Here is a 13,397-nt window from a genome sequence, read left to right on the forward strand (position 1 = left end):
TTTCGTTAACGCAGATTCCCGTGACTGTTGAAACTTAACACAGAAAAGGTGAGGTGGTAAAAGACATTCACACCGGCTAATGTTGACGCTGCAGTGTCTCTATTGTTTGGGCTCTTCCTTTTAGCTCTTAGAGTACATTATACAAAATAAACACAGACCTGCAGTCACGTACTTGGGTTTCACTGAAGTATTGTGTCAACTGTCACTCCTGAAAAGGCTTAAACAGAAATTAGATGAAGAAAAACGTGTGTGTATTACATATTTATTGGGATGTGGTCACAAATACACAAACTCGATGATAGAACAGATTCATTCAAACCAAATAAAGCATTTACTCATTCAGACAGATAAAATAGCATGTACAGACGTTTACAGCGTTACACAATCTCTTTTTTTAGTTTGACCCTGATAACCTCTGCCTCCTGTATCTCCTACCCTTTCAGCACCTCCTTAGTGCCGATAATCTCTAAAAAAATTTCGCCTCCTCCGTTTCTCTCACAGTAACACAAGCGGCAGCATAAATGGGTCACCGGGGCTCTTAACACTGATTAAAAACCCCTCATCTCTGATCTGTGACCCATGACTCCCCACTTCCTCCTCCCACTTAGCATCTTTTACTGTCCTCCACTTAAAGCTCACCTCCTCCTGTGTTATCTGTCCATCTCAGGTGCCTTGTGGAGAAGCCCTCCCATCTTAAGTCTGTGCGCACAGGTGCTAGTGTGCACAGGGATTGCCTTAGTCTTTTTATCCTGTGTTTCTTCTAGCTCCAGTCCTCTCTCATACCCACCGATCCCCCTCTCCTTTGTGTTAAGAGAGCCGAGTGAATCATCAGACTCTGGTTCACAGGGAGGAGGAGGAGGAGGAGGAAGACGCTGGACTGTGGTCAGTGCTGAGCAGTGAGGTTGATTAGCCTCTTGCTCAGTAAGGTGTTGTGCTGTTTCAGGTACTCTATCAGGTCAGCTTGCTTCTCGACCACCTCCTCCAGACTGGAGCCCTCTCTGTGAAACACATAATAGCACATACAGTAAGCCCCTTTTCACATGTGGAATCTGTAACATCGCTGGCTTCATCTGTTCTGTTTCGTCTGTTTATGGATAAGGCTGTCTATATTCTATATTGTTCCCATCGTCCACCAATTAATAAAAAGACTAAAACCAAGTATGGCTTGTCCAAAGCCCGATATTGCTTTTTATTCTGTGCCATAGAGCTCCATTAAAAACTCTTTAAACTAAAAGAAATGAGCTACTAGGGCTGTGTACCGAATTCAAAACTTTTTAGGCACCGACTGAATTGCCACTAAAGTATCAGAGTATCGAAAAATGCTTCCTCGTTCAATACCCAATTTCAATACCTAAGGAGCAAATCTCATCAGCGTCAGTGAGCCAATAAGCACGCAGCATGTTTCTACCAAGATCTAATAATGTGTGTGATTGGCTCTCTAAAGTTACACGTCGTACAGGCATGCAGGAAAAACTCAGACTGGGCTCACGTAGAATTAAATAAAAAGATTTGTGCAGTAATGTTATAGTTTGTTTTTGTTTTATAAAATTGGTATCGAAAAAAGTATCGTTTAGGAACCAGTATCAAAGTCATGGTACCGGTATCGGTATCGAATATTTTTTGACGATGTCCAGCCCGATGAACTACACTGTGGCACTGGGTGACATGTTCCTTTATTACCATGAATTGGTGCACTGTATGGCCACTTTATTTGGAGTCAATCCCAAACACACCATATTGTGGTTGTAAATACTGAGTAGCATAACAAATCAGTGGATGACTATAGTCCCCAACAAATACACAGTTTACTGCTAAATTAGTGACGTGTTTTAGGAAATCAGTAAGCCCTTCTTTAAAAACACATATACATCTTCAGTAGGAAAAAATGGGCTTGTGGCCACAGACAGGCTAGAGAAGTAAAAAACAGAGTAAAGCATTGTTGTTGTGGTTTTTTCAAGGGATTTGTTCAACAAAACCAAAAATATAGAACGTGGCCAGCCATGTACTGCATATATTTTGTAATCTGGTACATGAAAGGGAGCGATGGTACGGCTGAAGAATGCAGTGAGATGGAAAATAATGATATGAAGGAAGAAAAGTGGTCTCAGTTTTCTGAATAGGCTGCAACAGTAATGGATTTTAAAATGGATTTTATTTAGCAGTTGAAGAACACCAGGGACTAAAAAAGAACAAAAATGCTACGTTTGGACTTACTCCTATTTGCTGATGTGCTGTATGAATAAAACATTTTGCTAGATGTTGGCATGGCTCAAGGCTGGGAATTTAAGGAGGGAGACTGATGGTCTAATGATTGCTGTAATTTCCCAAGGATTTTATGAATGACTGAACACACATTTTGTAGATGGATTCAACATGAAAAGAAAATCCTCATCAACTTAAAATTGGTCCCATTAAAAGTTTTTCAAAGTTTGTGAACTCAAACCAAAACCCACATTTGTTATGTCTCTTTGTTTATTTAACTTTGTGCTGCTGAAAAGATTGCAGTTTGGAGAGGCAACTCGGGAGCTCAAGCATGAGAGCGACACATAAAATTTGCCAGCACTTTTACATAACATGTCATGAAAGTAAAGGACAATAGGCATTGTTTGTGGGACAAAATGTATGTACCTGAAGCCGGTCTCCGTCGGCAGGCTCGTGATACTGTAGGTGTGTGAATACTCTTCTTGGCTCACGTCTGGTGCAGCTTGCTCCCTGTTGAACCGCATCACCTGGACTAAAACCACAACCAAGACATATTCCATTACTTCAAACCAGTGTTTTATCTTGTCAGCTGCACATACAGACACACAGACATTATCGGCCAGTGAGAGCTGTCCTACAAACATTAATCACTCAGGTGAGAAACTGCACACATTTGTTTTTTTTACGGTTTTCCATCCCTCTCCCTCTCCTAAACACACAGGCTGTTATATCCTGCACTTAGTCCTTATGGGCTGCCGTTTCCTGCACTCAAACCTCTAATTCTCACACCCTAAACATATACCTTTACACAAGAGGCGGGGTTAGCAGCAAGGTGTGGGTGTGGAGCACCCAGTAGCTGCAAGAGGAGCCAGAGCCAAAAATATGGGAGATATGAGATGTTGATGCTGTTTGAATTAAGATAAGGCCGTGGTGTGTGTTTGGTTGCAGGGCAAGTGTGTTTAGAAGGGCAGAGGGAGGAGCTGCCTGAGTATTGATAAGACTTGAATGTCATTAGCCGGAGGAAATTGTCAAGGAGGCTCTAAAGAGCGCTATCTTTACTTTGCTACAGTGCAGCATCTCAGCATCCACACTCACATACAATCTAAAGAAATACTGCACATTCCTGCATAATGAGGCCCTAAATCTGTGTGTGTGTGTGTGTGTGTGTGTGTGTGTGTGTGTGTGTGTGTGTAAACACAGCAATAGTAAGCAGGTATGTGTGAGAGAGACATTCCAGAAAGACAGAGAAATGAAGAGGTTTGTTTCAGAAATGACAAAGCAGTAACACAAACTGCTGCCAAATAAATACCAACAGGGTCAAATGTTGCCCAGTCTTTAAAAACAAACTTGACAAATGTTTGCATGTACAAACATTACTGAGAATAGCCAGGTTAAGGTAACACTTTGATTAAAGCATTTATATTCACAGCGACCTGTTTAATAGAAGCATCACAAAATCATGAACTTTCAATTACGCATTTACAACTGATAATAGATTTACTTTGATAATCCAGCACCGTTGACTGCGGTGCTGTTCCTCCATTGCTTTGCATGCATTTCACCCTGTGAACTTCGTAGCTTTTGAACAGAATAGAAAACAACCAAAATAGAAACAAGAACCCATAAATGAAGAAGTGGCAAGCATTTTTCTTTGTGGTACTGGTTGATATCACAGAAACAAAGTCATATCTTATTAATCTTGGAATTTGGGAGAAAGTTTTTAAAAGGTGCTGCGGGATATTCCTTAAATATCAATGCATTTTTAAGGTTTCTTAAGCATCCTAAAAACTTTATTTTAGAAAGATTCCTTACCCTGAATAAGTGCACACACAGAAAAGGTGAAGGGTTATTAGAATGATGTCAGTCAAGATATTCAGGCGGTCCCTCAGGTCTGTGGAATTCAGTGTAAAACAGCGGGCTAAAAGCAAATGGAGATACTAGCATGGATTGATGGATGGACGGATTGAGGGAGGGAGCAGTGTAAAGGAAGTGACACATTTCACACGTCCCTGTTAGAGACTCACACACACGGCCGGACAGACAGTGCTCAGACTCGGTCTCTACTCAGATCAGTCACCCATTAAGAAGTGCACATTTCCAGGTGATAACAGTGGAGCTGCAGAGGTGCTAACAGCTGATGGTACCACATATAGTGCTCACAACTCTGCACTGTCCGAATCAAAAACAAAGAACTGGAAGGAAATGGATCCCAACGACCACAGAGCCTGACCAGAGTGACACAAGACGAAGGAGAAGAGCCGTGTGAACAACTTTAAGTTGCAACACGGCACATTAAAAAGGAGTTCAAAGAAGTATGCGAGCCTACAGTCTGTTGGAAAAGAAATCCTGCTCATGAATCGGTGTCACGTGCAGGAGCTGTCGATGTGGGAAAAGATTCAAAGACTTCAAGGAAAAATCGGAGGAGATGCTCAAGCTTTCTACTTATCAGCAATGTTCAACAATAAGCAACGCACATATACCAGTGTCCAAGCATCTGAGTATGGATACTGCACTGAGAAACTGACATATAACTAAGTTGTCCACAGTGACAGTCTTGCTAGTTTTAAAGGATGAACACAGCTTGTAAATGTACTGTAATGTTGGACTGGCACTTAAAACTTAAAACATTTAAACTGCAGAAAATGACAAGGGGCACTGTTGTGGCTGTTGGTTAACATACAGGTCTGCCTGTATACCTTTAACAGGATTGAGATGAGATAATACCTAAGAATATAAGTAAAAATGATTTGGTTTTGTTGAAATGAACTCGAGTTTGACTTTTTACAACGTTTTTGTATACTTCAGTGAATATCATTAACATGACATAATGCTTTGATAATTATAGGGATATTTACTTTGCCCACTCTTTGTATGGACTTTCAGTAATGGAACAGGTGTGAACGATAACAACCAGGTATGTATGAGCAAAAATATGTTTCAAATGTACGATGAACATCGTCATTAGGTACAGAGGGATTTGTGTGTGATAGGGGTATACGGTCGGAGAGTGTGTGTGCTAACCCTGTGCCCTGCAGTGCTTACACCAAGTTCTGGCGAGGCAGAAGAGAGAGAGAGAGATGTATTCTAAGTTAAGCCTTTGAAGGCCAAGACATGGCTTTGATGTATGCATGGGGGTCTATAGAGGAGAGTGTATTCATGTTAAAATGAGAGAGCCAGAAACATACAGCAAACCTCAAAGACACACACACACACACACACACACACACACACACACACACACACACACACACACACACACACACAAACACACACAATGAGTACGCACTTCAAAGAGAAGTTGAACGAGGCCTTCCTGTATGGACTTCATAGCTGCAGGCATTACATCTCTCCTTCTGTGTCTCCTCTAAAAAGAGTTTTTCTTTCCTCCTCATGAACTCTCTGATGTCACCTTGACTGCATCAGTCTGCTGTGCTTGTTTTTGTGCTCTAAAAAGGTTTGCGCTGCGAGGCGTCGCTCTGTTTGCGTCGTGCCTGACTGCACTGATCTGAGCAGGAATGTGGTGGGCGAACACAGATACCCCCCCTCACACACTGGATCAGCCTCACTGTAAACACAGGGACAATGTGTGTGTGAGTGTGTGTGTCCCTGTGTTTGGGTGGAGTGGGTCGAGGGCTACCCTTTGGCTAGGCTAAATCCTAATGCCTCTTATCTTCTCTCCTTGCCTCTCTGGTATCTCTTGCCTCTATCTGAGCCCTTCAGCTACCAAACACACCTTTAATATGGATTTCCTTTCATTACAGATTCTTCAATATCCTCGGATACAGCATCTTTAATAGCAGTTTTCCTTTGGTGAGAGGAAAGCCAGTGTATTGGACACCAGGAAACATTCTGGGGGAATATCTAAATATGTATTGTTTATTGTCTATAATTGTAAAAAAAAATATATATATATATACCAGATTACAAATAACAGGTTTGTATAATTTAAATAACACATTTAAGCAGATTTATCCCAGACTGGAATACTAATACTAGTGTGGGGCTGGGTATAATTGAAAATGCTTTGATAGCAGGAACAATTTTTAAACCCAAACTACATCAGGGTTTAACTTGGTGTTACCACAAAACAAAGTATCTACAAACTTTGCCTGAATAAAATACCGTCTAAATTACGACAGTTTTCAAAAGTAGGTGGTACAGACACATTTAGGTTTGATATCCAGCACTGTACTTGGGCCACGTCCACCCGTACCAAAACGATCTTTTTCTTCCCCGTCTTCCCTGGCATCGTTTCAAGAATAGTTGCGTCCAAACGGAACCATTTGTAAATGACACGCTACTTCATATTCCAGGCCTATAGGTGGCACTGTTCCGGCTACAGAAATTTACCAAACACAAGAAGAAGACGACGGAAATGGCTAAACCAGAGTTGTTTGTGTGGACAGATAGTGAATTGTTGTTGTTATGAGACGTTGTCGCGGGATAAGAGGTCGAAGGCTAGAGGTCGAGGGGTGTGGCGATGACATTATTGATACGCAAGTATGCGGCTTCGTTTGGACGTAAGGGCGGCATTTTTGAATTTTTTCACGCTGGGACCACGTTTCAAAAAAGTGCGTCTTCAGGTTTCGTTTGGACGATCGGCTAAAACGATGTAAAACGTGTGCGTTTATACCAAAAAGCGTTTCCGTGTGGATGGCCCCTTGTTGTCTGTACTTTTATTGCATGTCGTATTGTATTTCAATGTTGACAATGAAGACTAGAGGCTCACACCGTTGCTTGTAATGGGGATCTTTAAATAACCAATGAACTATGTGGGAACTTAATCTGAAGATTAACCCATGCCTAGCCCAATGTGATGGACATCAAACAGACAACTGAAATTTCAATGAGATGTTCACATGGAATTCCTCATAAGAGTTTTCATACCTACAAACCATGCAAAGCTCAGGATTTGTATTTAACATTAAAAAACCTTATAACAGAAGTCCCATTACATACATTCCAATAGCGACACCTCCAACAGAATAAGTCATTTGCCAATGACCAAAAACCATATCTGATCGTTGGAGAGTACCAGCGACAGGCACACGTTGTGCTGGACGCAGTTTTAGCCATGTGGTTAAAGTTATGAATTGAAAGAAAACTACTTGCTTAGATGTAGGAAAAGATTGTGGTTTGGGTTAAAATAAATATGTTTGATTATACCTTATATAAGTATGTGACATAAGTTAAGTATGTGGTGTAAGTTAATTTATATACGTAAATTAAAATAAGTCAACGTTGACTTTTGATTTCGGCGGGGATGTTTACACGCAACTACACAAAATGTTCTATAGGTCACATTTCATAAGTAAAGTAAAAGAGGGCCAATGCAGAATTCAAACATACAGTGGTGCTCATAAGTTTATGAACCCATGCTAAAGTTGATTAAAAAGAGGAATAAAAAAAAAAAATCTTTTGGAAATTGATTTTAATGCCTTAATTAAAAAAATTTGAAAAAATCCGACCTTTAAGGTACCAATTTTCTTTGTGAATGAATAATGTATCGTAAATAAATAAATGTTCCTTAAAATACAGGGGGTATAAGTATATACACCCCTATGTTAAATTCCCAGAGAGGCAGGCAGATTTTTATTTTTAAAGGCCAGTTATTTCATGGATCCAGGATACTATGCATCATGGGGTACTTTCCATAAAATCATCTCTCAATGCAAATCAAACCAGCTATTAGGCTAACTGAAATAAAACCATGCCAATCTCTAGGTATGGTGAAGGGTATGTGATGATGTGGGGCTATTTTAATTCCAAAGGCCAAGGGAACTTTATCAGGATGCATAGTATCCTGGATCCATGAAATAACTGGCCTTTAAAAATAAAAATTTAACATAGGGGTGTGTATACTTATGCCCCCTGTATTTTAAGGAAGACAACATTTAACATAACATTTATTTATTTACGATACATTATTCATTCACAAAGAAAATTGGTGTCCTTAAAGGTTGGATTTTTCCTCATTTTTTTTAATTAAGGCATTAAGATCAATTTCCAAAAGATGATTTTTTTATTCCTCTTTTTAAGTCAACTTTAGCATGGGTTCATAAACGTATGAGCACATAGAACAGAAAATTAGAACAAAACATGAAATCAAGCAGAGTCAAATCAGGGGATGTTTTGTGAAACTTATAATTTAGCCGATCCTAATGGATGATACCATGTACAACGACAAGCTGACCAGTTTCTCAGCATGTGAGCAAGTATGAGAAGAGAGCATGTTGGGATAATTATTAATGTCTCCACCAGTCAGCAGTTGAAGTACAGCATGTCATGATACTTCCCAGTGTTTCTATGTTGTTGTTTTTTGTGGCTGTCTAAGTTCAGAATTCAGATATATGAGAGCCAGCTGCAAAACAGCACTTCATTCACAAGGTAAGTTTGGACTTGTTCAATCAGTTATACATTTGCCATGTTTACACATTCAATCAATAAATGCACAAAAAAAACTTAACAGCATTCAGCATATTCTCTCAAATGCTGTGATTTTTTTCACAGCAAATTAAGTAATGTTTTACAGTATGAGCAGTATGTTCAGTTGTGTTGCAAAGTGATTGAATTGCCCTGGTAAGTTTTTGCAGCTTAAGGCCATTTTAAGTGACAACACACACGGGAGTCAGGTGGAGTTAACCAATTTGTTCCTGACCTCAAGGGCACATATAATAGACAATAGGTAGATAGATGGATAGGTACGTGCATCATCCAACACAGCAACACACACAACAGTTTGATTGGTGTTTGTATCAGAAGCAAAACATCAGCAGATCAGCAGAGAGAGAGAGAGGGAGGGAGAGAGAGAGAGAGGGAGGACAGAGAGCTGAATGGTTGATTGTCATGCTGTCGAGTCTGAAAAGGGCAGGGCAGGTATTGTGATGCGAATGTGCTCAGATAGAGAGTGGGGGTTAGTGTGTGTGTGTGTGTGTGTGTGTGTGTGTGTGTAATGTAATCTACAGGGTGTGTCTCTCCATACACCACTCCTGATATTATATATATGTATACTACCACCCTCCACAGGAAAATGATGCTGCGTTGCTCTCTGCAACCCTGGAATAAAAACCCACTCTGCACAAAAACTATTAAATGTGAACTCATCGGAGGAAAGTCTCATAATATCATAATTCAGCGAAATTAGTCTGGGGATGTGATAGGAAAAAGGAAATTCCCAAAGAGACCTGGGAAAATTGTATCTTAGCTTTTTTCATACCTCCTCCATTAGCCTAAGTTAACTGCCAAGTTGCCTTTTAGAAAGTAGAATACTTAGGAAGTGGACAAAAAAGGGTAATTTGAGAAAGCTGTTAAGACATTTTGTGGCTATTCAGGGTATTTATACTGCTGCTGATTTTACATTTTCTACATTGCTATTTATATATTGTACATTGGCTCAGGTATCATGTTTTTTACTAGTTTATAATTTTCTTGTTCTTTCTTTCCATAGTGTTGTGTTTCATTCTGGCCACTTACAAGTCACTTACATTGCACAGTACAATGACATTTAATATTAAGTGAATTGAACCAGAAGTAAATAAAGTGACAGTTTATCTAGAATGTACCCAGATTATTTCAGTTCAATTCAAATTTCGTTCAAGATACTTTTTTAGGTGTATTCATTTGAGTAAAATATACTTTGTTCTATCTTTTTTAAGGCATATATTAAGGCATAAATTTGAATGTTGTTAATCTCTGAAATCGTGTTCTTACTACTGGTATTTCAGTTTATATATTATATTTAGTGGGAGTTGGGTGTGGCTTTGTAGTTTAAACGCAAAAGTTTATTGTTAGCTGTACACTGTATATGTTTTTTTTGGGAGGGCGCATGTGTGTGTGTGCGTGTGTGTGTGTGTGTGTGTGTGTGTGTGTGTGTGTGTGTGTGTGTGTGTGTGCGTGCGTGCGTGCGTGCGTGCGTGCGTGCGTGCGTGCGTGCGTGCATGCATGCATTGGAAGTGTGATATCCTAGTCAATCACATATCTGCAATCCCAGAGTGAAATAATCTTACTCAACATTAGAATATCTTAACTGAGATCAGTTTACCTGTGTAATAGAGCAGGCAAGGCAATGCCACCAAGAACTCCAACCCCAGAACACTGAGCAGCATGTAGGTTTGGATAGTCGGTGATACTTGTACAGCCAGAACAACCAGAAGCAGAACATTTCCTGCACACAAACACACAGAAAAACAAACACACACGCTCTTCGTTTAGCATTACTGCCATCTTGTGGAGAAAACTGACACATGCAGTAAATGGATTCATAGTTCCCCGACAACATGTGTGAAGGCCGTACCTAAAGAGTATACGATGAGCGGCAGGTGCTTCAGTCGCTGCGTCTGTCTGTAGAATCGCAGGTATCCTCTGCTCCTGGCCTGGCTGTGGTGGTGCTGCACACACCCAGTGAACAACAGCACCAAAAACCATAAGAACACCTTCCCAAACACGATGACACTGTCGCCTCGCACGTTACCCAAAATACTCGCACACACCTCCTTTTGGCCTAATTCCAACACACACAGCACTGCCACACACATTGACAACACCACGTACACGACCTGAAACAAAGAGGAGAGCACTGCAAGTGAGACAGATGTACGGAGCAGGAGACGTTAGCACAGACCAGCACCTACTATGAATATTATTACACGTAGAAAACAAAAAGGTCACTTGGAGTATCCAGGTTGAGAGGGCAGATTAGAGAAATGCCTTTACATGTGCTGCATTAGTCAGATTACTCTCGAAAAGTGATCTGTCATCGGCCAATTATTTTCTCAATTCATCGATACGTTGACATCTTCAAATGTCTTGGTTTGTCCAACAAACAGTCCAAAACCTATTCAGTTTACAATTATATAATCCAAAGAAAAGCAGCAAAACAGAGAAGCAAGCAAGCAAATGTTTACCATTTTTGCTTGGAAATTACTCAGATGATTAATCGATTATCAAAATAGTTGCACATTCATTTTCTTGAAATGTTTGTCACTGTCAACTAATCAATTCATTGATTAATGGTTTCAGTTTTAAATATTTATAAAGTGGTAAAAATATCACAATAACAATAGTAGCATGATATCAAAACAAAAATGTTTTATTGTCAGGTTACTGCTGATAATAGGGACTAATCTCATCACTACAGTGAATGTAAACACAATGCCTGTGTAAATGTGTGCACATCATACATGCAGCAGAGACAGCAGGCCAGCATGGCAGGGTGTCGGTACAGTCTGAAACTCTCTCCTGATGGCCGAGTGGAGGGCGTCAGCAGAAATCAGAGGTCCGTCCACCAAAGAGTCCTCCTCTGTGCTTCGTGATATGTCTACTGAGGAGGCTGCTGGCTAAAACACACACCATATTAATGAATTAAACAGTAGACCTGTGATTTGACTGATATTTATATATAATTTCCTACGGCTAAACTATATATACTGTATATTCCGTATATGCTATGTCCCGTTGACCACCATTGTATCGCCACTTATTAATGCACACTGATCTAAGGTAAGATGCTGTACATAACTTTCTAATGTTCCACCTGATTTATTTGTGATTTGTATGTATTTTTCTTTTTAATTGCATCCCTTTTCCTACCTACTTGTCTGTTTCTAGTGTTGTTTTAATACCAAATATGAGGAGAGAGGAGTGAAAAAAATAAAAAATATCGTTACATAGAATGTTTAACTTTTTTTCATAAAAAATAACTTAAAGCGATGACTCGACTATCAAAATAGTTGGCGATTAATTTAACAGTTGACAACATATTTGTTTACTCGTTGTAGCTCTATTATTAATAAATACACTATGATGTATTATTAAAGGTTAAGAAAAGTAGACCAATATATAAAGAAATTACTTTTTACTTCTGATACTTATTTGAATGGTAATACTATTGTATTTTTACCTAAGTAAAATGTTGAATACATGACTTGTAACAGAGTATTTCTACACTGTGGTATTGCTACTTCCACCACTGCTCTTATCTTATATTGTGTCTCAGTGCTTATTAAAGACCAAAGCATATTTGTTTGTACTTATGTGACGTTTACTTATCGTCTTTCAGTAATGACTAATGGCTCATTCCCCATTAAATAAATATCATAAATTAACAACGAATTGACTAAAAAAGATACGCACCACCGTTATTCAATTAATGGACTAAAGGTAGCAATAATAACAGCTGTTGAGTTTAAATTAAATATCTGTGTTAGTCACGGTGTTTATGCCTGGAAGAGAAACTGAAACTAAAATGTTTGCTGTGAATAATCTAAAATCTGCACCACAACAATCTTATTTTTAACATTCGCACTGAAAACAGGAAAGAGCTGAGAAACCACGAGATAAAAGATCACCAGTGTAAGCTTTACTGCGTGTTCGAGCTGTTTAGAGTTAACGTCTGGCTAATTTGATCATTTATAAAAGATAACTGTTGCTACACACAGACAGAAACACAGTCGTAGAGCCTGCTGTTTTTAGCTCACAGGCTAGCTAGCTAGCTAACTCAGGCTAACCGCCACCAGTATTTACTGCTCTTTACCGAGCAAGCCAACCGTTGACATCGCAACCAGCTACCGTTAAACGGCATGTACATACTGCATAAAGAGAGGGTCCCTTTGAGTCCATTTTGTTTTGATGTTCGACGTTTAAAAAAAAGAAATGACAAATCAACAACAAACAACCAGTATAAAAGGGGGCGGCCAGGTACACTTCCGGTCCCCTTATTTTATGGTTCCGTTCTCTGTTAAACATTGGTTCCTAGCACAAATACAGATCACCAATTTGGGTCCTGCTTAATTAGCTGATCCTTAAGGCCCTCTGTCCAGACCCTCATAACTCCACATGTTACATATTCTTAAATTAATCAGGAGCCAGGTAGTATTCCAGCATAGAAAAAGTGTAAATATTGTACAGAAAGTGGGAGGAACATTGGGGGCTCCAACGCTCCATGCCAGGTTAACCTTGGCATGGAGTTTAAAAAGCGTTTCTAAATATTTAAGGTCTTAAATGGAGCCTTTGATTTAGATCTACAACCTAGCCCTACAATGGCCATGTTTGGGGTACAAGGGGATGATTTTGTAATGCCCAATAGTAAGGAAAGTGTTGTTGCTTTCGCAACCTTAATAGCACTACGGAGAATACTTATGGGAATGGAAATCATCTACACCACCAAAAAGCCTCTACATGGCTTTCTGATATTTTGA

At 39.6% G+C, this 13,397-nt stretch overlaps 1 protein-coding gene across 4 annotated transcripts; it reads right to left on the reverse strand.

The window, feature by feature from the left end:
* Nucleotides 1-246: 246 nt before the first annotated feature.
* Nucleotides 247-12,937, reverse strand: tmem192 (transmembrane protein 192). 4 transcript variants are annotated; one of them, XM_036000107.1, is made up of 6 exons: nt 12,790-12,937; nt 11,382-11,537; nt 10,501-10,757; nt 10,244-10,371; nt 2,629-2,734; nt 247-998 (listed from the first exon to the last, which is right to left on the reverse strand). In XM_036000107.1, exons 1-6 carry the CDS (start codon nt 12,817-12,819, stop codon nt 884-886), a joined length of 792 nt encoding a protein of 263 aa, XP_035856000.1. In that variant the 5' UTR covers nt 12,820-12,937; the 3' UTR covers nt 247-883. The 4 variants fall into 4 exon arrangements, with proteins under 4 accessions (XP_035856000.1, XP_031132887.1, XP_031132886.1 ...); XM_031277027.2 differs by having other exon boundaries at nt 10,244-10,366; nt 10,496-10,757; XM_031277026.2 differs by having other exon boundaries at nt 12,734-12,915.
* Nucleotides 12,938-13,397: the final 460 nt, after the last annotated feature.

This window comes from Sander lucioperca, chromosome 4 (assembly GCF_008315115.2).
Source record: "Sander lucioperca isolate FBNREF2018 chromosome 4, SLUC_FBN_1.2, whole genome shotgun sequence".
Taxonomy (NCBI): Eukaryota; Metazoa; Chordata; class Actinopteri; order Perciformes; family Percidae; genus Sander; species Sander lucioperca.